Source organism: Scomber scombrus, chromosome 10, assembly GCF_963691925.1.
Source record: "Scomber scombrus chromosome 10, fScoSco1.1, whole genome shotgun sequence".
Classification (NCBI taxonomy): Eukaryota; Metazoa; Chordata; class Actinopteri; order Scombriformes; family Scombridae; genus Scomber; species Scomber scombrus.
Window position 1 is genome coordinate 22,544,951 of NC_084979.1, and position 26,707 is coordinate 22,571,657.

The following is a 26,707-nucleotide window of genomic DNA, read 5'->3' on the forward strand; positions in this document are numbered from 1 at the left end:
CGAGAAGACGACAGGAGGAGATCCACAGGGGTGACCACTTTAACCGGACCATCCTCGGACAGCTCGCCCACCAATGTTCGTCCAACCTGGCTGCTGTGCTACGGTGCTGCCGGGCAAGAGAACCGCAAGATGATCACGGTGAGTCCGTCTTTCTGACCGTATGTGAGTGCTGCTGCTGCTGCTGCTGCTGTACACTGCAGGCCGACATATATAATATATGTTCACCCGTCAGACAAATGTCTCAAACGCTGTTGCATTGGACCGTAGACGCCTCTGCCACTTCTCCGTCAATACACCATTTCTGCCGGAGTGAATGACATAAGGCCTCCGCTGCTGCTGCTGCTGCTGCTGCTTCATGCTGCTGTTGCTGGTGGTTGTGGTGGCAGAGGATACACGGTCACTACATGTTTTCATATAAGGATACATACATATAAACGAGGATGAGCTGCATCACAGTGCGCTTATGTGTCTTATTCCGGCTGACAGTCCTGATCTGAAGGCTGCATTCACACGCCTGCAGGTTGCATTGGATGCTTCAAAACGACTCACATTTTTATTTATTTTTTATAATCACACAACTTTAAACTTCTCCACCTACAACCTTCCTCACCTCTATATATGCACATGTGGGTTCAATAAATGTTTTTTTGTTTAAAAAAAAAAGCATTAATCACCGCTACAGCCCTCCATCCAGTCACTGATGCTGAGGAATGTGCAGCAGCAATAACGTGTTTATACCTGTTTATTTACCCAAGACTCATGTTTGTCAATACACTCATCCCGCCAGCTATCGCTCGGCTGCAGGCTGAAGGACGTGTGCAATAAATATGAAATAAAATAAAGCGCTGACAGCGGCGTGTTTGTGCGTTAAGTTGGTCCACCGGACGCAGCGGAATGGTTTCATGGTCCCCGCTATGGTTGTCACATAGGCCACGGTGTTATGTAACAAGAAGCCTACGCTGTTTGAATGCGGGCCCTCACACACGGCCTGTGCATGGCATTTTTTTCCTTTTTTTTTTTTTCCACCCCGGATCATCAGCACATGAGCCGCAACAAATCCAGCGCAAACATGTCCATTGAACGCTTTTGCATGCCTTTGATTCCCCCCCCCACCTTAATTGCTTCATCTGTTCTCGTGTCTGTATCTTCATCATCATCATCTGGCTGATAAGTGAGCTACAGAGAGAGAGAGAGAGAGTGAGAGAGAGAGAGAGAGGGAGGGAGAGAGAGAGAGGAGCGTGCACAGCCTCATCCACAAGCCCCACAATGAATGACTTTATGCGCGCTGTTTGTGGCTGTAAACGCCACTGGAGCGGCTGTCCGGTTGAAAATGTCCCCTAGGAATAGTCAGTCACCCCCGCCTTCCCTTCCCTTTCCCTCTCCTCTCTCCTCCTCCTCCCTTCCCCGCTCCTCTGCTAGTGCTAGTGGGGGAAACCGGAGAGTACACAGCCAAGCAGCGCCATGCAAACACACACACGCACCAGAGCGACTGGCAACACAACGCGACGTTTGCAAATGGGTACAAGCTGGTCGACCTTGTGCAGGGGAGTGAGGGACGCAGGGGAGGAGGAGGTGGGAGGGAGGAGGTGTGTGTGTGTGTGTGTGAGAGAGAGATAGGGGGTGGTGGTGGTGGTGGTGGGTTCTCCTTGAATCTTGTCGATCCACTGCCAGAGAGGAGGGATACGGCGTGGACCTGCCAAAGAAGGCGCCTGCAGGCAAGACATAGTGAGGAAATGCTTCTGATGCTTTTTTTTTAATTTTAAATTGATATCTTTGAAAGACACATTTAACCACCATATAGTGTCTTTCTTCTTTAAAAAAAAAAAGAAACTATTAACCAAGCAGAGCAATAAGAAACACAAACAAACAAAGAGAAAACAGTCTGGTAATAACCTCACATGACTAGACATTAGGCCTATTTATATCCTTGATAAATATAAATCAACATAACCAATATCAAAGATGACAGCAACTCCTACAAACACAAATAAGAGGACATGAAAACAATTAAACAAAAGCAACAACAACCAAACACTACAAAAAAAAAGACTCTGTACAGGCAGCAGTAAGACCGGAAGTTCCTAATTACATAATGACAACCTTTAATATGAGATAACCCACACTGTGTAATGGATAATCCATACTGTCCTGTCCAAGATACAGTCAGTCAGACATAGTATTCAAACACGGTGGTCCGGAGGTCCCAGATAGGCCGTTGATCAGCTCTACAGTCAATGTTTCTCTAATTAAGACAAGGAACATCAGGAAATGCTATTTTTACTTCAACAACACAGCATGCCTCTCCGGTGATAACACAGGTCGAGGAGGTGGCGGCATGGGAGGCGCTTGTGTTGTGTTTGCGTCTCTCTTTATACCAGTGATTCTCAAACTTTTTCACTTCAAAGACCCCTAATCTGACACAAATTAGACCCAAATTGACCCCAATTTGATAAGATTTTGTCTCAGGGTCGCCCATCTGCTTTTAGATGTTTTTATTACAGAAACTGTATCAAACCCATGACCAAAAAGTCATAAACTCGGTCACTGTGCAACTTATGGATGAAATTATAGTGAAAATAAATGATTCCCCTTTTTTCTGGGGACACCCTGGATCCCCCCTCAAGTACACCTGGGTGTCCCTGAACCTCACTTTTAGAAGCACTGCTCTCCGTGTACTATGTGGAGTTCATGAGTGCGGAGGCCTGGTCGGTAAGATCAGCTGGTAGCAGCTGCTGTGGCTGTTTTCTAATTCAGTCAGCATGAAACAACAAACAGTACTTACAGTAAATGATCACAGTATTATACAATCATATTAACTTCTATTGTAAAAATGCTGCAGGGATATTATAGTGATATCAGAGGAGACATCAATATCATATAAAATTACAATCAGGGTTATTGCCAAGCAGGTTTGCACAGACATGGAATTTGCCTTTGGTGTTGTTGTGGTACATGACAGTCAAAAATATACAAACAAAATGAAGTACTCCTAATTTATTTAAAAAAAAAGATACTAAGAGAGAAGAGCTGCTGCGAGTTAAAATTTTAAGTGGGAGAAAAATTAGATTAAATGTACAAAATATTGACCAGGAGTAAACAGCAGGGTGTAAATAATAATAATATTAATGATAAAACAAGTTGCATTACAATGCGCCATGTCAGATCAAAGCTCACATACGTGCCGTTATAAGATTATGGGGGTTTTATGTTAATATATAACGTGTAGTGTCCATGGGAGGGATACAGTCCGTGCCAGTGGGGGTCTCGGGCCTCGTTGATGAGGCCTGCTGCAGATGGGAAGAAACTGTTCTTGTGTCGTGATGTTTTGGTCTTGACAGACCTCAACCTCTTGCCGGAGGCAAATGTTTCAAAGAGTTTATGAGTTTATTTGATAAAAGTTGATAAATGTGAGCTGGTCAGCATAAACCCACAACTGAATATGACAGAAACCCTCTCGTTAAGTCCTCAGAGACCATTAGGAGCAATATTTTAGATGTTTTCTATTGAAAGTCTGATGTACCGATTCCACTTCTTATCTTTTGATACTGATACTTCAATACACAGTATCTGTCAATATGTGATTCCCAGTCTGATACCACTTCTCTCACAAATGTAAAATCTGTGTATCTCACTGTGAGGGAGTCATTGGGATCGCTCTCTTGTTAGGTAACATGAAGGCAGGCAGCCATGTGGCACTAAAAACTGAGGTAGTGGCCTGTTGTGACTTAATGAACGTAAATGACAGAAGAAAGACTGAATGTTATGAAGAAATTGACAAAGAACTGTGGATCAGTCGCTGATTGTTTCCTCAATTAATTGATTATTCATGCGGCCCATAAAATGTACATCCAAGTTCCCAGAGTCCATTGTTACTCTTCGAAATGTCTTGTTTTGCTGTGCGCAGTCTGAAACCAGAAGATGATCAGTTTATTATCATAAAAGAGCACGAAAACCAGAAAATATTCACATTTGACAAGCTGGTACCAGGGAACTTTTGCCATTTTTGCTAAAAAACGACTTTAACGACTATTTGATTATCAAAATAATTGCTGATTAACTTCTGTTGATTGATTAATTGAATAATTGTTGCAGCTGTAATCTTCAGTCTGTTTAAAAAGGATACAATCCGATCCCAATCAGATGTACTGAAGCATTGCATCCCTGTTTGTGCATGAATGAATGACTGTAATACTAGATGCAATTTATATAAAGCAGCTCGATATATAAAGAAAGACTTTTCGTACTGTATCAAAACATACTGTATCAGATATAAACTTAATATATGGCAATTCAAAGACCTCGTAAATAACGGATAATTATCATTATTTGATTCATTATCTGTCATATCGAATTTTTAGAAAAAGCTGAACTCAAAGATTATGAAGTCTATGATAGAGTGGACAGTAATATAATCGTTACGATGTAATTTCATTCAACAAAACCAGACTTATTTAATTACACACATGTCTGTGATTTATGTATGTTATGTGATGCTAAAATTGATTTTAACCGACTTTTGGTTTAATGCTGTAGGGCCCACAGATCCAGCGCTGTCATGGTGTATATACCATGTCTGTTTTGATATTCGTCTTGACAGTGTCCTGTTGTCCGGTGGCATTTATCTGTATTTATTACTTGTCTTTTATCATTGATTGTGATAATAAACAGAGCTAGTAGGAGTCTCTCTTTATCTTCAGTCCAGCTGACTCCAAAATTCTGTTGTGTATTTATACCAGAGGGTGTGTGTTTTTTGTATGGAGGTCAAAAAGTGCAGCTTTACCTTAAAAAACTCAGCACTACAATCTATTTTGGGTCTAACCCTAACTTTCCCTGCCTCTCCTCTTGCCCCTACAGTTTTGGAAGTTACTCAGTTTTTGCGACATGAGACGGAACCTCAAGTATGTCCGGTTATCCAGGAAATTGGATTCATGTGCATTTAGCTGACAATGATGCATTTTATTTCCTGTCAGATTTCAGACGAAGAAAGTCTTTACTTAACAAGCTATTAAAAATACTTTATAATTATATTAGCATTAATTTCAGACTGCACAAAACATCCATATAACTATCTACTTTTTGCTAAAAATGTATTGTCATGACACCATTGCCGATGTTAAGTATTTGTGCATCAGCTGTTAGTATTTGTCACTCTGTAATCTACTGTATGTGTGCTATGTTTTCTTTTAGACCCAGCAGAAGACGTGGAGATACTGTAGACCCGCCGCAGCAGAGACTGGTCCTCTCGTTAACTTTGTTCATTGATCACTGGCTCTGGCACAAACATCTGGAGCTGTGTGAAGCGGCTGGTGAACCTTTTGACCCGATCCAGTCACTCCAGCCCTGTGGCCCTGAAGTGCGGCCTCTATAAACTCCTCACTTCTTCAAAATTTCGTCCACGGGGATAAATGAGTGAACCGGCTTCAAGGGAAAGGGCTGGGACATGTACCAGAACCCCAACAGGTAAATGAGCAACTCGTACAGGTGGATAGAGGACAACATGGTTATCTGTTGTCTGGTTTTGACTCGTCCTCTCTCTGCTCACACAGAATGTCCTGGTTCAGTGGTTTCCTAGTCGCCAGAGTGGATGACCGCAAGACTGCGTGGGGGGAGCGCAATGGCAAGAAGTCCAAACGGAAGGGAGGCTCATCTCTCTGCAACCCGCGTTACATGAGCTGTCTGCGGGACCCAGATGCTATGGAGCCCCCCTCTGGAGCCCCCCTCCATCAGCACCACCGCGGAGGGGTGGCGGGAGCCGTGGGAGGCGTGGGCAACTTTGGCGTCCGTTGCGGATGGCAGGAGGACCACTATGGCAAAAGGGTTGCGGCTCCCGGGGAAGGGGTGGGGCTGAAATCGGTCGACTTGGGCTTTGAGGACGGGGATTTGAAAGGCAGGAAAGGGGGGTGTAACGGAGGAAGTGGGGACATGGGTGATGAGGGTCCCAACGGTGCAGCAGGGGTGGTTACGGCTGCGGACTGCTGGCTCAGGGTGGTGCGAGTATTCCAGTCGAAAAAATTCCAGTCCCGCAAACTGGAGCGCCTATACCAGCGTTACTTCTTCAGGCTGAACCAGAGCTCCTTGACCATGCTAATGGGGGTACTCGTGATCGTGTGCGGCATCATGCTGACCTTCCACTGTGTCCAGGCCCCCCCCCACGTGGCTTATTCGTCAGCCCTGTCGGTGGCGATGGCGCTCTTCATGGCTCTTATGGTAGTGTGCAACCGCAACGGCTTCCACCAGGACTACATGTGGATGGTCAGTTACCTGGTGATCGGAGTCTTGTTGTCGGTGCAGGTGTTCGGGGTGCTCATGGTGGCACCTCGGAGCGCTTCAGAAGGCATCTGGTGGTCCGTGTTCTTCATCTACATTATCTACACACTGCTGCCGGTGAGGATGAGAGCGGCGGTGATGAGTGGAGCTGTGCTGTCTATCATACACGTGGTCACCACCTGGCAGATCAACCAGGAAGACAAGTTTCTCTGGAAACAGGTAATGACTGTGTGACTGCTCTCTTTGCTTGTCATGGTTGACCTGAACTGACACAGATGGTGAACAGGGTGGAAAATATTTGACAGTTCCACATTTAGAAAGCACTTGGTTTTCCCTTCCTATTATATTATTTCTCAGATATTATGTAGACATTTCCTGCCGTATTTCCTGGTTTAGAAAGTTTATGAATGACCGTCATGTACAGTATCACCTCTTCAAACACACAGGCGCTTTATTGGGCCCATCTGCGCAAATATGTGTTGTGAAGCCAAACATTTTTCAAATCCAAGTAACTTTTTTCTTCAAGATGTTGAGGGATGAGGTCACAGTTATAGTTTGAGCTTTCTAATCAAGTGAAGCAGCTAACTTTCCAACACAAAGCAAACTTCACCAGAAAAAGAAGAGACAGCGGCAGTGAAGACGTTTAGATTACATGTGTCCAGTTAATAGCTGTCTCATATTGGGGAAAAAGTTCTGGTCCCTGTTTAGATGTAGCTGATGTCATATTTCCAGAGCATATGTGAATATATGTTCAGTCTTTTTCAGTGTAGAAACTTTATTTTAAACCTGTAATTTGTGTTTGTTTTGGCCAGCATAACAAGCTCTAAACACACCATTGATACATTATCACCCTATAAAGTCAATATGGTGAACATGTTAGCAAACATCTAGCATTCATGGAGCAATATTAATATTCATTGTGGGGCCCCCTGGTGAAGGTTACTCCATAATTGTCTCCACTTTTAGATTTGGTTTAGTCTCCACCAGCTCCTGAGAGAAATGTTTGGGTTTTTCAGCTGCTAAATGCTCGATTATGTTCACCAGCTGGTCGCTAAATTTGTCTCTCTGCTGTTTGGTGCCGGACTGGCAGAGTAGAGTAGGGTGTTTATCAGTTTTTGCTTAAAACACAGTTGTTGAGAAAAAAGTGAGAATGAACAAAAGCAGTAAAATAGTGGACTATGAAACAATGAGCCAAACAAAACTGTGTTTGTTACTATGAACAACACCTTTCACACAAACATAGTCATTTTTTCCCCTACTCTTGATATAAAAAAAATAAATTGATTGTGCAGCTTTAAATTCCTTATCAATTAATCAGAAGCACTGAAAAAAATGTGCCATCAAAATTTGAAACTATGTTAAGGACAAAATAGGAAACATCGTGGTTGAAAGAGTTGACAAGTAACTAAATACACAGGAAACAGATGAATTGTGATATACTGCTACAAGAGTCATCACCATAATTTAACTGAGCTTGACGCATTATTACGTCGCCACAATCATGTCTGGGGGTGTTTAAAGTGTCTCCTTTGGCATGATATTTATGATGGGGTGATAATGTGTGAACTGTAGTACAATTCTACTGTCACCACATTGTATCTGCGTATTTACATGTACTTTGGGGCTTATGGGTCTCGCTGTACAGTGTGTTGTTTGTGCGTCATGCCAAGGACCTAGGGGCTCGCTGAAGGTCAGTGGGCTGAGTGAACTGCTCAGGCTGGACGGCTCTGTGTGTGTGTGTGTGTGTGTGTGTGTTGTGTGACAGTGAGAGAATACCATGATATAAAGCAGTATCACTCAGGTCTCTGTGCTCGCAAACAAGGGACGCTTTGTACTTTTCTCCAAGGGTGGGGTGACAGGGGTGAGGCCAAAGGGGAGCGGGGGGGCAGTATGGTGGCTGCTTGCATTCTGAGCTGCCATAACGGTTTTACAACTGTCTGTCTCCTTGGGGAAAAGTTATGGAAACTATAATGGGAAGGCCATAACTTGAAAACAATAGAGGGATATAGGACTTAATGATAATCACTTTAACGTTTCACACATAGTCTGTCACGTATGATCTTGATTGTATGAAAAATATAGTTAAATTTGCAGAAAATAACCACAAACACAAATCACTTTGTTAATAATTTAATTGTTTATTATGAATAAATTATTGGTAAAGTATTATTAAGTTATTGGCTAAGTACAGGACTGCTCTTTACAAAAAATCGTGGGAACTCCGTGACAGCTGTGTGATCTTTAACATAAAATGCAGGATATAACCATTGTGCAATCCATCACAGGCGCCAACATTATTTGCTGTCGTATGAATGTCATGATATAGCTGCTTATTCCTATGGTCGTGTGTGTACTATGTGACACAGTAATACAGTGTCATCAATCACTACTTCACGCTTGCGTGAAAGTATTTCCTCTTTCTCTAATAACTCATTAACCTCACTGGGTTTCGGTTGCTGGTGTTGATGGGTACCGATAATGGTAAAGTTATGTATGAGGTGTGATGTAAATATAGATCTTATTTTCTGCTCGTCTTTTCATTCCCATGTCTGCATGCGCTGCAGATTTCAACGGGGAATAGAGGAGGAATCTGTGTTTTCAAGTTGGGGTTGAGAGGTTTCTGTTGATTGAGCCATTGGGAAGGACGACTGTAACTAGATTCTGGATGTTTGGTTTCACTTGAGCCTCCCTTTTAAATCATGAGTGTGTGTAGAGCTGCAACGCCTATTTAATGGATTAGTCAGTTGAAGGAAAAAATCAGAAAAATATTTTTTATAACCGAATAATAATTTTAATATTTTTGGACATTAGGCTGTTGATTACACAAAACAAGACATTCAAAGACGTGACGTTGGGCTCTAAGAAATTATGTTATTGTATCTGTATCTCACAATTAATATATTGTCAGCATTACTGATGATGTAAATAACCATTAGTTAGTAGGTCTATGACGATAACCGCATTACTGCCATACCGCGGCCAAGTGATGCCTACAACAGGGTTAAGCTTATTACATTTACTTTTGAAATTTTCTAAAAAAAAAAGTTTTTTTCTGACCTCCTGGAGAGAAATGACAAACTGCTGTGCCTTAATCTTCACTGAGATGTGGCTGCATGACAATATCATCGACTCCGCTATCCAACTGGCTGGGGTAACCGCTCTTCGGTCTGGGGTGGGAGTGTCGGTAAACCGTCAAACCATGGGGATGTGTTGCTTTTTCAGTTTTGCAGTAAGAAACCATCACAGCCCTAGTGTGTTGATTCCCGACAAAGACTGAGCTCAGAAGCTGATTTTTCTCTTTCCGTGTGCAGTTAAAGATGTGTTATTATTTGTATATTAGGCTGTTGTTTTATAAGATGCAAATCAATAAATATTTTCTAAGGTGCTTTCCCCACAATTGTGTGGCTTACGGCACTGTGATAGCTCATGAAAAAATATAAATAACCTGAGATATGAGATGACACACAAAACATCATAAATTCAGTTAATACATAAGAAAGCACCTCAAGCTGCTAAACGTCTTTACCTGAGTGCCTCAGAAACCTGAGGTCAGTGCTGAAAAACCACCCGAGTTGCATACAAGCTTTTGAGCGATGTCGTCCCACATAATCACACTTTTCTGTTAAAGGTTCCCTGTGGAGATTTTGACCACCAGTAGCGCTGTGGAGCATTGTTTTAGTTGTGACGGGATCCACATTCCTGCTGTCTGTTTCTTGTTATTCCACTGAGCAAGTGTTGGTGGTAACGTGCCGGGAAAGTAAGATATGTGCAGAGAAGAAAAAGACTACGTGCAAGACGATAAAGATGTAAACAATGCAGGGTTAAAAAGTAAAAAAAATTCGACTTTGCAAATGTTTTTTTAGAAGAAGACGCACTCAACACATTTATTAGAACTACACACGATGTGAATTGGGGTGAAACAATACATGAAAACATACATTTTGTGTCTTACAACAAATTGGGTTATTTATTTACATAAACATTTTTGTGTTATGTCTGAGCTCCTTTTACTGGTTTGAAGTGGGAAGGCCTTAAGAAAAAGGTGATGTCAGATGCCTCCATGCAACAGTCAAGATTTAGCAACATTTTCATTAAAAAAGTTGAATTATTCATTAATGCATTACCCTGATGTGGTATTAAACTGATAATTCATGATGATTAATCATGATGATTATTTAAAATATCAAGGAAATATAAAATATAAAAGAGAACAGTAATAAAACAGTACAAGTGTTAAAATCCCATTATATTCACCTTTTGACTAAAAATATGACAGCAAATGTGTGAATGTGATCACTAAATGTCTATACATGCGAGAATGAGTAACAGAATACAGTTGAAGGTTTTTTTCCTGTTTTAATTCACTATTATTGTGAGCAGAGTCTGTCATGTAAGTCTTGATGGGGTCTTTCCTCTGTATGAGAAGTACTTCATGTTCAGCTCTTGAAATGTATGATCCTTAATCCCTTCAAACCTGTCAAAACACATGCGATCCATCTGCTAAGTTTCCTGAGCTGTGTTGCTCTTGGCGTTGGCTGGTATGTGTGTTGTCACAGCTGCATACAGTAGAATCGAGTGTTAACTTTTCGACGTCCTCGCACCATAAACTAAACTCAACACTGCTTTCGAAACAAACACCAATCAGCTTTAACTTGTAATCGTGGTTTGTAATGTTGATGTCCTGTCCTGCAACACGTGAGCGTCACTCTGCTGTTCATCCTTCATTCTGCAATCCTCAGTCTTCACAGCTGAAATCAATTAGCCACAGCAGTGTCCCACCCAACTTATCATCTACACACACACACACACACACACACACACACACACACACACACACACACACACACACACACACACACACACACACACACACACACACACACACACACACCATCCCATGCTTTGTTATGGTTGACGCCTTCTCTGCTGAATGTTTGTCAGAATTGCTGCTGTTTGTTTTCTTTTGGGACAAAACAATCCACATAACTATTGTCCTGCCTGTGTGTGTGTGTGTGTGTGTGTGTGTGTGTGGGTGTCCATTTGAGCGTGTGAATACCGACATGTACATTTACGTGCTCCTGTCTGTTTTATACACAGCACTCTGGCAGGCCACACTTTACTTTGCAGGAACATTGGTCCTATCTGATATGTTTGTCAATGAAATGTTTTGGTTTTTTCACTGAATCTTTTCGTAATTTTAACATTCTTCACCCCGGCGTTATTTGCTCTATGGCCTCAGTGACAATGGCGTGCATTGTTGTGTGGATGTTGTTGACACAAGTGCTGCGAGAGGTCAAAGACTGGTTCCTAAAAATACCCAGCCCTTGGCGTTTCTGCTAACTGTTGCGTCACATGGAACAGTCTTATCAGAGCCTGCGTCAGAGCAACAGGCAGGTCACTCTATCCCCCTTTTCTCTGCATACACATGGGCCCGCCTGTACGCGCTGAAACACACACTCTCACACAGGTGTAGAATCTGCTAACACTGTATGCTCACACACACTTAAGCGATCTTTTTATTCTCTGCGTTAATGAAGCGTAACCTAATGCATTTTGGGATAGATCTTTTATCTTTGACCACAGCAGAGACGGTGGGTTAAGCCCCTAAAAGCCCATTAAGCAGCACAGAGGGCAAATCAGGCCTCTACATGGACTCTGGGTCAGGGGACAGTCAATATGTTTCCCTGGTCTCCTTGTCAAGCTCCCACTAAGTGTTTTGTATTCATTAGATAAGATAAGAATAGAGTTTAAATAGGAATGCGCTTAGTTTATACGCAAGACCAAAATGGCCTCACGTCAAACTTTCCGACAGGCTGTTTACTCAATTTTTAAATTTCCAGGATGTTAATACAGAGAATGAATGCACGCTAATCAGAGCAAATCTCACACAGTATCGACTGTATCAGCTGTTCATTGTTTCACAGCAGCTCCCGGTGCTGGAATAACCTTGTGTATGCATCTTGCATTAAGAAGTGAGACTTGGATCCCAGTGGAGGAAGTGTCAGCCTGTGATCACTTGTGCGAAGCTGCGGCTATAGAATAAGACACCCAGTATAAGCAAAAGGAGGAGGCGGCGGTGGCAAGGTGGTGTGATCGGGGGAGAATCCGATATTCTCCCCACGCAGTCCTTCCACAGCCTCCTTGATAAATAATTTGTGTGTTTAACGCGGCAGCAGCATTTTAACGAGGATACCTGTCACATGTATACTTTGCTTGCAAGCAGGATGGGTGCTGACCGTTGGGATCTCTCTCTTTCTCTCTCTGTCAAACACACACACATGCACACATACATACACACACACACATACAAACCACAGCTTTACTCAAGATAGGTTGCAGTGTATCAAAATTTAAGCACTATAGCTAAAGGTAATAATTGTTTCTGTGTAAATACATTTTCTTGTTCATAATTGCCTGTATTTACTTGTATAATAATTACATGGACATACACACACACACGCACACATATATATCACCGCTGCCAATCAGTCATTCTGTGGACCAATGAGAGCGCTGGAAATGAATTATCAGTTTAGCATCACTTCTGAGAATGATGGGGAATAAACAGCATTGCTAAGTGTCTCCCTCAGTGCTTGTGTTCAGTTGGTCCAGCAGTTGCCATGGAAACAGGTACGACTCAAGCAGCCGAGACCCAGTTCAGCCTGCTGGTATACAATTTGGTAATCGCTGCTTCAAGTAAGGACAAAAAAAAAAGAAACAGAAAAAGAAAAAGAAAAAAAAAATCAGGCCAAAATTGATTTCTGCCGTTCACTCTCTCCTTCTGAGAATCAGAGAGCTCACAGGCGGGGTGTTGGAAGGGTCCGAGCTTTCTAGACACGCTGCTGTTTAGCTGCTCAGGATAGATTCATGCTTTGTTTTCCTCCCCCCCGCTGTCGAAATGAGACAGTCCATAATTAAACATGGCGATGACAGAAGAGAGGTCATATGAGTGGAGGTGGTGGGGGAGTCGAGAGGGAGGGATGCACAGGATGTTGTTTGCCAGTTGTCTGGTTCAGGGAAGCTTATCTCTGGTCAGCTCGCTATGACTGTGCATGTTTTTAGACCCAAATGCTGAGGAAACAGTGCAAAAATGTGTTGTCAGGCCTCGCAGATACACAACGCTCTTTAAAGAAGGCTCCAATAATTGACCTTGTCTGCTTCTGTCATAACCAAATGGAAATGGTTCAAAATGGTTACATGGAAAGACTTTAGTGTAATTTGTTTATATTACTGTTGGGTTATTTACACAAAGCTTGTCATAGTCTACCCCTCTCTTTTTAAACTTACATGACACTGTTTGTTATTGATATTGTTAGTAACTTGCAGTAATTTGTAGTTTGGATAAATAACCCAAAAGTAACTAAATAAATAACACTAATACTGAGAGCTACTGGGAAAAGTTCACTCAATATTGCATCAGTGCTAAAGTATATTTTCCAGAAATTGATCAAATTTGAACCCAGTGATTCTTAGTTTGTATTTACATGAGATTCTTCATCTGGTGCAGATAATTTGTTTTATTGATAATTACAACTCCTTTGCATTCTTCTGATGTTGACATAACTCCTCTAAGAGGCTTTTTGTTCAGTTATTCCTGAACTTGTTGTCTGTCCGCAGCATGTGGACTGGTCTGGAACAAATCTCCCAAAGTAAATCATTTCTAAATCCACAATAACTTAATCGGCCTCTTTTTCATCTATGTTTCTTTAATAGAAAAAAGCGGCGTTCGGACTGGACTTTGTCACAGGCTTTTTATGTGAAAGAAGACATTTTTCGGACCCACATATTCATGATATTTACACAAGTCAACATTTCCTGTGACGTTTTTCTTCCTCATTTCACAGATGGTTTATTTGCATGTAAAGATCTATGATGGGAATCTACAAACTGTTTGTGTTCACTCGTAAAATATGAGATAAATTGTACTTTTTCATGTCTGTGTGAAAGAGGAACTAATTTAAGTTTTCTGCAATGGAAACTTTCAAAGGGAGAAGAACGTAATTGAAAACTTAAGATGGTGAATTATATTATATTTTGGGCCTTTTTTTAAATGACACTGCTTCATGTCGTAGTGGTGAAAGATTTTGGAAACTGAGAATACTTTTAAACACTTGTATTGATGTTGTCCTGGAAATGATTTCCTGTGAAAGGACAAAACTATCACAAATTACTGAATCTCTTTTTCAGGTGATTGATCTGCAAAATATTTTTTGTTTTCTACAGCTTAAAAGATAATTTTTTGGATGTGAAGTTTTGTCTGATTGTAGTCGGTCGACGCTCACCTCCAGACAGAGTGTAGACCACCCGGCCTAGCGAGGGAGCAGAGTGAGCAGGCGGGGCTTGACTCTTTATCTGTTGATGTGGTTCTGGTCATTTCTGATAAGGGCAGTGAGAGCTGTGTGTAGACATGAGGCTCAGCCTGAGTACACAAACCCAGCAGCTGCCTGGCACCGCATACATACACAGACCCTTTTACAAAAGACTAAAGTGACAGCGAGCGCGAGTCTGCACGGGAGGAGGCAGGAAAAAATAAATGAAATGAATGAATATGGAAATGAATAACCGACGCTCTCAAGGAAAGATAAGGGGCAATCTACCGGGGAGACTCTTATGTTTTGTCACGAGGAACGCAGTGTCATTGCGGTTGGGGTGCTGGAGTATGTTTTACAGAGTCTGATCTAACACAGATGTTATAAGGAGTTCCAGATGCTTCTCAAAGGCAGATGAGCTTTGACTTGCACTCTCGCTGGCCCCGTTTCAACAACAATATCCCATCAGTCAATGCTCCCTCTGGGAAAAGGTCTTATAAATTCAGCATCTTGTTCTCCACAAGGTTTTCTGGACAGTCTGGTCCTGACCAGCTAAATGATTTTTTCCACGTCAACATAAAATATGGCTCTTAGCGTATTTAAATAACCTCAGCAGTCCAGGCAGCTCCCAACTATTTGATGTTAGGCAGTCCTGAAAGAATTAGTTGATTAATTAGCTAAAATCTTCCCCTTCAAAGAGTGATTTTCAGCAATCATAACTATGTTGTATATATTTGTTATATGTATTTAGCCTTTTCAAAACCAAGTGTAAGGAATGGATTAAACACTGTGTTTGTCTGCAGTTGTTAGCATGCCCAGCTAACTAGTTTACACTCAGTGCTGATTCGGTGTTACTTGGACAAGAAGCATATCATTAAAGGGCATGGCTGCTGATTTTCTTTTTAATGTGTGCAGTCAAACCAACACTAAACTGATCCTACTTGTAAGTATTGTGTGTGTATTCAAAGCCTGTTATATCCTATTCCTCTGTGCCACAAACCTCTGTTGTTGTCCCCAAACTATTAAAGAACATGTCAATGAGTCACACTTTTGTACTGGGTGACATGTTGCTTCGTCGTGAGGATTACGGTCACGTTAGTTGGTTTAGAAACGGCTCCGAAGACCAATAACAGCAATAACATTCACAGGAGAGTAGTTCATTGACGAGAGTATGCCACTCTGAATAGGTGCGTTTTCAGGCGGGATTTAAAGGTGGAAACAGAGTCCGAAGTGCAAATGTCTGGTGGGAGAGAGTTCCAAAGGCAGGGGGCAGATCGGCTGAAAGCTCTTGACACCATGGTAGTTAAGTCGGCAGACTGGGCAAAGAGCTGGTTTACACTCCAGTAACCCCTCCCAAACCTATCCGAGATAGCGTTCAAGGACACCTTACAAGGCACATAAAACACGACAACAGTACATCAAACAATAAAAATCAGGTAACATTTAGTGCAAAGATAAAGAAATAAATATGAATGTGACTATAAAGTGCATCAGTGCAACAAATAAACAAGAACGTGATTGCATAGTTAGTGTGAGACAGAGTATGCCACTCTGAATAGGTGCGTTTTCAGGCGGGATTTAAACCCTATCCGAGATAGCGTTAAGTGCACTAAACACACCAGTTAATCCCTTTTCTTACATTTGTTCTTATCATACTTTTAACTATACGACTAACTAGCGCTGCACAAGAGCAACACTGTTTCTTTATTTCTATGTCTACTACATGGACAAACAAGTGGTGGTGATGTTGACTTTTTTCCTGGGCATGCAGCTTTAGCTTGTTTGCTTATTTGTTTATTTATTTGACAGCAAATGTCAATATCAGAATAGCAGATAAAATCACACAGATGTACAGGCAGAGCCAAAAAAGCCAAAAGGTTCATTTTGTGGCTCCCCTAGAAGAATTTTTAACTTCATCATCACAACATCATCATATTTCAGGAGCAAAATCACCTAATCTCTTTATTAAAAAAAAACAAAAAACAAAAACATCTGGGGATAAGTTTACTACAACATTTCTGGGAATTGAGCTCCAGAATCGAGGACCGTTATCAGAAACTCTAAATTAGGTGTTTGAAATTCTTGAAAATGTAGGCCAAAGCAGATGTTTGTTCCTGGTTTCATAGTGTAGTTGTGAATGGTGTTAAATGTGTTGAAATAATCAGCTTCATGTATGTAGCCATCAAGTGCAAAAAAAAAACTGATAGAAGGATTTCACTATTTTTTTCTCATTTGTTACTTGAAAAGTCAACTTGTCAAAATGTTAAAGCTGGATTCTCATCTGAAAAATGTTAGTGGAGTGGACAACAGACGCACGTTTATGGGCATAGTAGGAAAAAAATGTTGCAAACAAAGAGTTAAGGGCAGGTTGATGTCTGGGTTTTTCATTTGCATATGTTAACTTCAAGTTGTGAAACTTTTAGCAAGTTTAACATAAATATCCAACATCATAACGTTGCATGAATAACAGAAAATCACAAAAACCATAATATGTCCCTGTTAGATTGCATAAATGCTGGAAAGGTTGACAGGCATAGCAAAAGTAGCTTAGAGGGGCGAGACTTGGTTGTGATTTGTGCAAAACATACGTAACATTACATACATGACAGTCAGAACATGTAATACGAATACAGTCTGTGCTCACTGTGGGATGCTGGTGTAATGAGTCTGTAAAAGTCATTAACCCACCCCTTACACCCACTACCATCCTCCTCCTCCTCTTCCTCGGATGGTCCCCACACTGCACCTTCCCTGAACCCGGGTGGGGGGCTGCAGGTCTTTGGAAGGAGGCTGAGGAATGTGGGTGATAGTTGCTAAGTGAAAGCTGCGCAGCTGCCATCTCTGATAATTCACATTCACTGTGGGTGTGAGTCTCGGGCCAACACTAAGCAGAACCTTTCACAAGACTGAGAAGGACACACATGCAGAGAAAGAGAGACTCTGTTCAACAACACTGAGTTAAATATAAAATCACCATCGCCATCATCATCATCACATCTCCATCTCCCATATTTAAGAGGCCTATAATGACTGCTGGTTTCAAAATGAGCTGTCTAGCTGGAGTATTAAGTCGGGAAATTGAACATGATACCTGCATGCACGTCATAGTAAAGCCTTGTTTTTGCGTATCAGCAGCTTTCTAAACTGACTGACATGAGAGGCAAAGCATGTCTCTGTAGAAAAATGTATCTGATTGATTTTTTTCTTATAGATGTAAAGGGATTAAAAGTGTTAATTACACCACAACATTTTAGTGTATAAAAAAAAACTGCATGTCCTGCAGCATTTGTCCATTAACTGACATTAACAGGGTCTGAATAAATGATGTTGTACATGCCAGGGGGAATATGTTAAAGGATAGGTCCACAATTTTCCAAGACACTTTTAAGACAACAGTCAGGTGCCCAAATGAACACTGAAAGAGGTTTTCCTCACTGTAATCATTCCTCAATCATTCCTCCTATTCATACTGGTTTTAAAAGATCCTCTTCAAATTCACTTTCAGTAAATGATGGGGTCCAAAATCCACAGTGTGTCCACACAGTCATTTTGTGTAAAAATGCATTCAAACGTTTATCTGAAGCTTATATGAGGCTTCAGCAGACATAGTTTGTCATAGAAAGTGGATATCTGTCACATTTACAGTCTTTTTAGCATCAAATTCCCTCTTTGTGTTTCTTTAGACAGTGTTTCCCTGTTGAGCTGTGGTGAAGTTTAATCACAAAAAGAGGAATTTTGGCACTAAAAAGACTTTAACATTGAAATATATCTACTTTATTTGACTAATTTAGTCAGCTGAAACGTCATATTAGCTTTAGATAAACTTTCAAATACATACTTACATTGTAAGTGCATTATGAAGGGATCTTCTTATGGCCCGTATTAACAGGAGGAATTATTATGGCAAGAAAAACCTATTTTAATGTACCTGATTATTGTTTTAAGACAGACTTGAAAAACTGTGAACCCGTCCTTTAAGATCATACATCCTAACCTCTTAGTATTTGTATGCACACACACACACACCTTCCTGTGATCAGCGTCTCAGTTGGGTGTTGGCTGAGTATTGTTAAAGTGGAATGGAGAGCAGGATGGGGGGATTAAAGGAGGGGGCAGGTCACCTACTGCTGCGCTGTGTGAACATGCTGAGAAAAAAGAAAAGACACTTTCTTCTTAAGACGGACTATGTATGCACTATACGGAAATATTATGCATTTTGATTAAGACTGCATGGCAGTGGTAAGAAAATTTCACAAAACTCTTTGGCACCCTAACGACAGCTGAAGTTACAGCTTTTATAGATTACATGATAAAAGTGTAATTCAAAGGCTTGTAACATCAACAAATTTACGAGATGTCAAAGATAATATAAGATAAGTCCCACAAAGGGGAAATTTGCATTATTTTTATATTTCTTATTATAAACATGGTCAAATCACCTAATGAACAGAACAGATTCCTGTCAATAACAGTACTTTGCTTCAACCATAAATGAAGCAGACTACTTTGATTGTGTGTGGATAGATAATCAATTACATTTCAAGTCTTGTAGGATAACACAGAAGATATGTTAATGTTTATTAGTAATGTTATGCCAAATGAGTTTTAACATAACATCTGCCCTCAGATACAATCCTAAAACCAATTTTATTCTTGAATTAATTGAAAAAAGCAAACACCAACAAAAACATATTAACAACATATAAGGCTTCTGTTTTCACCTCTACTGTGCAACATCAGCCCAAAAATAAGCATTGCAAAACTGGCACATTTACTGTTGTGTGGTTTGAAATGTAATTGGCATGTGAGTGCTGCTTTCAGTCACATCCTGTATGCGTTGGTGAGGTCTGTTTTAGTTATTTTTTCTTTATGTTGGCCCATAAACCTGCAATAATTAGTTTTTTAGCCTCTTGGGGGGCAAACCTGTTAGCAAACAGTTGCTTATTAGTGCATCCAAGAGATACAAAACAAAGTTTTCATTCGGAGTCGTGTTTCCAATATCCAATATTGACTCTTCTTGTAGCTTTGTTTTGGTCTCCACCAACTCATTGGCTTTTAGGTTATTTAATTATTTATTATAGGGTCTATTTGTATGTATTTGTCTGTATGTCCTGGACCTGGGTAACGCATTTCGTTCCTTCATGTTTTCAACATGTTTGAAGGCTTTTCAGCTGCTAAATGCTCCACTATGTTCACAAGCTTGTCGCTAACTGTGTCTGTCTGCTGGCTGGTGATGTGTCGCTAGCAACGCTGTCATACTATCACTGTCATATTGTCAGTAATTTGATCTGGCAAACTTAACTTAAACTTGCTCATCCATTAATTGGGAGTTGTGTTTCTGGCCATTTGTACAAAATCCAATTGGCTGTCCTTGTATCTCTGTTTTGGTCTCCAACATTTGTCTCTTTAGCTGCTAAAAGCTCTGCTAGTCCACCAGCTAGTTTGTTTTTGCTGAAACCAACAACCTGTTGCAGATGAAAAGGAAAATAATGAGCTGAAAGATGCTATAAAGTCCTGCAGAACTGAGAGGAACTGCAGTCATGTTACGATTCTCCATAGGGTTTATCTCTATGAGCATTTCCTCTCACATACAAGTAGCTTTGTAATATATTGTTTATATAAAAGCATATACTGTATGTGTATGGTACATTACATTATGTCTCTATAGGTTAATGTTAAATGTCTCATTCGTCCACATTCTCCCACATGCTCTCTCCTCTTTAAAGAACACGCTCCCAGTCTGAAAAGGGGCCTAATGGCCTTAAAAGTCAATGTTTATAGACTCACTGTTAGGACCACAGACTTCCTGCTAAAGTAAATGGCTGCTGTGCTAAATCCATCATAAAGGAGGAGAAAAATTATAAATAAAGTTTCTGAATATTCCATTAGCCCCCCTCTCGTCCTCGCCTGCTTGCCCAACTTGGACACGGACGCGCTTTTATTAGATGCACAGTGGTGATGTGGGGAGGAGGTGAAGTGTTGCTGCAGAATTGCACTTGTCTCCTGTTTGTTTTGACATCTGTGTTCTCCATTTACACCACTTCTAAAGATAAAGATCCACCTCTTAATTTTCTTCCATTGTTATGAATTGTTAGCATGCTAGTGTCGCGACCAGTGTTGATCGGTCTGCCACTGTGGTCCAGACTGAAATATCTCAACAACTATTTGATGGATTGTCATGACATTTTGTATGAACATTAATGGCCTCCAGATGATGAATCTAGGTTGATATGTTGGGCTTTTAGTGAAATATCTGGACAACTATCAGATGGATCGTCATGAAATTTGGTCAAGAATCAGGTTGAATTGCATTAACTTCATTCAGTTTTCTTAAGATTTTATCTAGCATGTCCGATACTATGGTTTATAACTGCATACCTGCAAAACTAATGGCATTGCCACTAACCTCAGCTGTGGTTTGTGTTGAGTGCTAATTAGAAAATGTTAGCTTGCTAACATGCAAAACTAAGATGATGCATATGCTAAACATTATACCTGCTTAACATCAGCATTGATTATTGTGAGCATGTTAGGGCCAAAGACTCATAGTTTCTCCATAATTATAAAGATCTCAAGTCATAAAGTAGAGGAATTATAAAGCCAAATCATATTTAAATAATAGAATCGATGTATAGTAAGTATTTCATGATAGTATCTTGTATAGTATCTCATGAATATGGGATTATAAATTAATAATAATTTATGTGGTTTGGGGGTTTCTTTCAAGTGGCAGAATTGAGCTTCCATTAAACCATACTGACACATTTTAATGCCACACAATATGTAAAACTACTAACAATGATGTGCAAAAGCTGACCAGCTAAGAGTGCCACATACACAGTTCACACATTCTTAGTCCTTTATAAGTCAAAATATGTCATAATGATTATAAATAATTTCATAAATATTACTTATTTTCTATGATTATATATAATTAATGATTATACATATGACTGATAGTTTTGACAAAAAATGCATCATCTTATTCCACACTGAGTATCTAAAATATCATGTTCTTCCAGCTCTTCATTGAAGCTTTATAATTACAGTGAAATATTCAAACCTAAGACTACAACTGCACCATTCCCTTTAAAGTAAACATTGTTGTGCATAATTTTACACACATTTTCCCTGATTATATACTGTCTTTAGAGACTTTGGGTTTCCAACTATAATGTAGAAATTAAGTTTGAAATAAAAGAAATTGGGCTTCTGTACATGCATGTGGATCACGCCTTTAAGGATCAATACATGTACATTTTTAGAGGGTGGTTCCAGTTAATTGTGGAGGTATTTCATGCATACAGTTGGTCATGTATGCAGCTATGCATCCACATAGCCATGTTGATCATTTATTGATTAAGCCTGCACATCCTCCCTAAGCTGTTGGAGGCTTTTTCTGGTAAAACACATTTTAATCTATGTTGTGCTGAATAGCCAGTACTACTGCTGTTTTGCCTGTCCTGCCTAGATGAGAGCAGCTCTTACATAATGCCATTTTGATATCCAGGGATTAGGCCGAGGTCCTCTACACTGACTGGTCGGCTGGCTGGCTGCTTCCATCATGTCACCCCCGGGGAAATGACGACTGCCTTTATGGCAGAAAACAATGTGATGTTCCAGTGACGTAATGTTCAATTCCTTGTTTATTTTAGCCTTGACAAAAAAGACCATAATCTTATTGGTAACTCATGAACCCTACCTGACAGGGAGTTTGACATTAAGATTATAATGTGTAGTGGTCTGATTATAATGGTGCAGGAGAAAAAGAAGCGACGCACAGGGCGGCAGGATAAGGTAATAGGTGATGAGTTTAGATAAATGAGTTGTTGTTGAGCACAGAGGATATGAGCAGGTGCAGTGGACTTGAACAGGGAGCGTGGCAGCATGCACAGGTAGCAGGTAAAACGCTGCCAAGCAGAGCTCCTAAAGAGGTGGAGTGCTGTTACGTAAACACAGGACCTTACTGTGTACTCTGTAAACCCACTAGCCCTTGCCCTCTTGAGAAAAGCAAGCAATTAGTTTGAGCCTGTGAGCTCAGACACATGGAGTGTGATACACACTTTGTGTGACTCTCAGCAGATAAATACTTACAACAGCTGAAGCTTTTTGCATGTGGAGAAAAACCCCCACATCCACACATAGAAGTCTGCACATGTATTTAAACTATAGACTGACAGGAGTTCACCTGCAAACACACATCGTGCTGCAGGTTTCACTTGTGTCTCATGGCTGCTTTTGCTTGAACAGTGAGAGTAATGTAAACAGAGCTGAGCGCTGTGAGCCATCTGCCTAATGTCACTTTGGCCCATATCTGTCCTGCTCTCCGTCTCTGTCTTTCTGTCTCTTTTTGCTCTCACCCACTCACACTCTTCTTTCTGTTGTCATCCTCGCATTGTCTTCTTCCTTCCTCGCCCCGCTCCTTACTGCTAATTTCCTTCCTACCCGCAACATCTGTCAGTCCTCCACTTTATCTTTGTTGTCCTTTATACTGCTATTCTATTTTTTACCCCAGCCCTTGTTTGCTTTCTTTTTAAACTCATCGCTCCATTACCCATCTGTTGCTATTCTCGTGTCAGTGATACTCTGTGTCACCTTGGCTCACCTTTATCCTCCTTTCCTGTTCGTCTCCTAGCTGCTGTGTTCTTTTTTATTCATTTTCTTTCATTAATTTATACTCTTCTGTTTTTCTTCATGCTTCCCTTAAACTAGTTTCTTAAGACCAGTGTTAAGACAGTAGAGAGCTCTAGTAAGTACTCTATATTTATCATCTCTGCTCACCATTGTTCTGCCAGATAGTAAAATAAAGGTTGAAACTTGAGAAGGGGTTTATGTACATATGTTATATGTATAATGGCAGGAAATCCACTGAACAAACAAGGATCAGACATTAACCCTTACATATTCTTCATATTCACATTAAGTAATTAAGCTTTCAGAGAGCAGATAGAGTATATTCTTTAGTTTCTACACATTTTTATGGAGAAAAAACATTCCAAATAACATATTAATATATTATGGTCTTATGTTACCAGAAACAGGAGAACATAACAGCTGTTATGACTTCAGTGAATTTTATTGAATGTGAGGACTACAACTACATTTTTAGATGGTAGTTTTTGAATAAATAATGGTCAAATTTAACCAAGAACACCTTTTATATGCAAAAATGTAGATCAGTTACAAAAAACAAATACAAATTGAAAAATTTAAATTCGCATTTTGGTAAAAGTCATAAAATATCAAGGTTAAAAAAACAGTGTTTAGGGTGTTTTTACTGCTCTTAAATGTAAAACTGGACCTGGACAGTATACAAGGGTCAAGTAGAGCAGAAACATATAAAAAGGACACTTGTTTCTTGCTCTGATAATATTCTAACTAAAGAGTCAATATTCAGAAATGTGACACTCCTTTTATACATATTTAGAAAACTTTCCAGTGAAAGTTCAAAGTTAAGGTAAGCAATGTGATTGATAGTCAAAACACTTGAAGAGGAATTTCTAAGGAAGAGCAAAGGATTTTAACGGTATAAAGTACTTTAAAAGTTACCATGAGTCATGCTGAAGAAGGTATTTTAATTCTGGAGAATGGAAAGTGTGTTTTTGTTTGGCCTACCAAAAAAGTTTAAAGTGCAGAATACTCAAAATGAGCTCAGAGATGGCTAAACTTTACTTTAACTTTCTACTTTTCAGCTTAAAAAAAATGTTTTCCCCTACAAGCTCATGCTTGATTTTACACCAAAATGCTCCTCAACACCTAACTTTGATTTAAAGGTAATTAAAGAGTAAAGGATTATGAAGTCTCATAAAAGTATCCTGTTATAGTTCTCCAAGAAATGCACAATATCTTTCAGATAATGAACATTTAGAAAATGTGTGAATACTGATTCTTTAAATATCAGAGAATTATTTGGTAAAGTGATGAAATTACATTAAGAAAACAAATAATTTAATGTATCATTTAAGAAATGTCAGAAACCTGAGAAAGAAACTGTGACAGATTTTAAGTATATAAAAACATAGTAAATTCAGTTGTAATGAAAATGAATGATGTAAAGCAGAATCATTAAACATGTATTCGTAGTTTATCAACAACAGAAGCCAAGCTCAATGATGGAATTTGTTCTTATTATACTCATAAACTTTTACTACAAAAAGGGCTTTCATGTATGAATTTGCTCGTGACATCTTGCCAAAGATCACCTTTAGACAGTGACTTCTTTGGAAAATAACTACAAGATTATTAAAGCCAGAAGTAAAAAACAAACAAACTTGAATACACTCTACTTAAATGAATGAATCTGGATCAGTTTGGTTTAAAAAGATAATAGATTACAGCTCATGATTGTTATTAATTATGCAGACGTATGTTGTGTAACATTTTCACATCTATCATGCAATGCAAATAAAGCATTTAGTGACATAAAGTTCCTCTTTTATGTTTTGCTTAAATATATTATGGACTACAACTGAAACAAAACAATACTCCAAATCAATGCTTATCTGATTTCATCTCTTAAGGCACAACACAAGACACCATTGCTTTTTGCATCATAATTTAACTCCTTGGCTTCATGTGTAAAATACAACACAAATGTTATTAAATAATCCATATGAGCATATATGTAATAAGGGCATTTTATGGTGTAAAATGTGAATTTAGAGTAGCATTAACCAAACCCTTGGCCTTTGTGTATTTCCATTTCTACCCAGGAGATGTCAGTGTGTAATGATTTCTGGCTACATACCCAAATACTGTATAAATGTGGATCATAAATCCTTGAGAAAAAGAAGTACAAAGATTAAAAAGGAGATTTGCTCTGGAAACCGATCTCATCTCAAGTGCAGGATAAAAAAGGATGTTTGAATTGAATTAGGGCTCATAATTAGATGTGAAAGCCTGTTCTTTGCTCCTCTTGGTGTTTGATACAGGATGTATCATCTCCAGCCTTCCTTCTGGTGCATTCTCAGCCTTTGTTAGTGTCCAAATGTGGCCTCTGGAGTGAAGAGCGTCACATTCGTGCTGTAAACAAGAGCAGATCTTTTGAGGAAGTGGCCCTTGTAACGGGTCAATGGCAATTCCCACGATGCAGTTGGGGACATTTTTATGGACACTTGAAGGTTATCCCATCGCAGAACACATGATGCATCTTCACAGATAGCATGCTGTAAAAAGTATTAGGTGGTCAGTGGTCTGTGAGGAGCAAAGGGGACAAGTGAGCCCACAAACAGGACCATTTCCTGTCAGAGGAAGTGTGTGTGTGTGTGTGTGTGTGTGTGTGTGTGTGTGTGTGTGTGTGTGTGTGTGTGTGTGTGTGTGTGTGTGTGTGTGTGTGTGTGTGTGTGTGTGTGTGTGTAAGGCATTCAACTATAGAATAACCATGAACACTCGAGACCAGCAAATTAATACAGTCGTAAATGCAATTAAAATATACTGTCTATGAATAATATACTGTGATAATAATATATTTTGATAACTGACTAATTGTTTTAGTAATTTTGTCCAAGCTGGAATGATAAATAGTTGCTGGTTGCAGCTTCTCACTTGAAGCATTTATGTGTCATACATGAACAAACTGAATATCTTCAGATTTTTTACTGACATTTGAAGACGTCACTGTAACAGGCATTTTTCACTATTTATTTCATTTCATTTTTTTCTACTCTAATTTATTAGCGATAATTGGCGCTAAGCATGTTTTTGTACTTGTCATATAATTAACTGATTCACAGCTAAACACATTGTCTTGTAATCGTGTTGATGCACTGATGTAAATGCACTATACATACAGTATACTCTGGTTAGAGACAGGGATACAGAATATTTGAGAAAAGGAGTAAACAGAGCAATGAAATTTCACACCACTTCACTTGAATCATAATTTAATCTTTACAAAGAGTCTAATAAAAGTCACCAGATAATGTTTTTTATGTCTTTTTATGCAAGGATTTCCCGGTAAAGTCGAGCACCTGAGATGCACTGCAGGCCTATCTTTATCGATCTCAATGAAACCCGTCAACTGACAGCTTTACTGTGAAGTTTAAACCCACAGAAAAAAAGTCCTGGCATGTTTAGAAGATAAAATAACTGATTTACACTATTTAAATGAGCACATTTGATCCATTTTATTC

At 39.8% G+C, this 26,707-nt stretch overlaps 1 protein-coding gene across 1 annotated transcript in view; it reads left to right on the top strand.

Moving 5' to 3' along the window:
- LOC133988275 (adenylate cyclase type 6-like) overlaps nucleotides 1–26,707 on the top strand; it is a 40,826-nt gene continuing 14,119 nt past the window's right edge. The window contains exons 1-3 of the mRNA XM_062427870.1: nucleotides 1–138; nucleotides 5,188–5,460; nucleotides 5,547–6,486. Of these exons, the coding sequence (XP_062283854.1) occupies nucleotides 5,441–5,460; nucleotides 5,547–6,486 (960 nt within the window). The 5' untranslated portion in view covers nucleotides 1–138; nucleotides 5,188–5,440. The remainder of the gene's footprint in view (nucleotides 139–5,187; nucleotides 5,461–5,546; nucleotides 6,487–26,707) is intronic.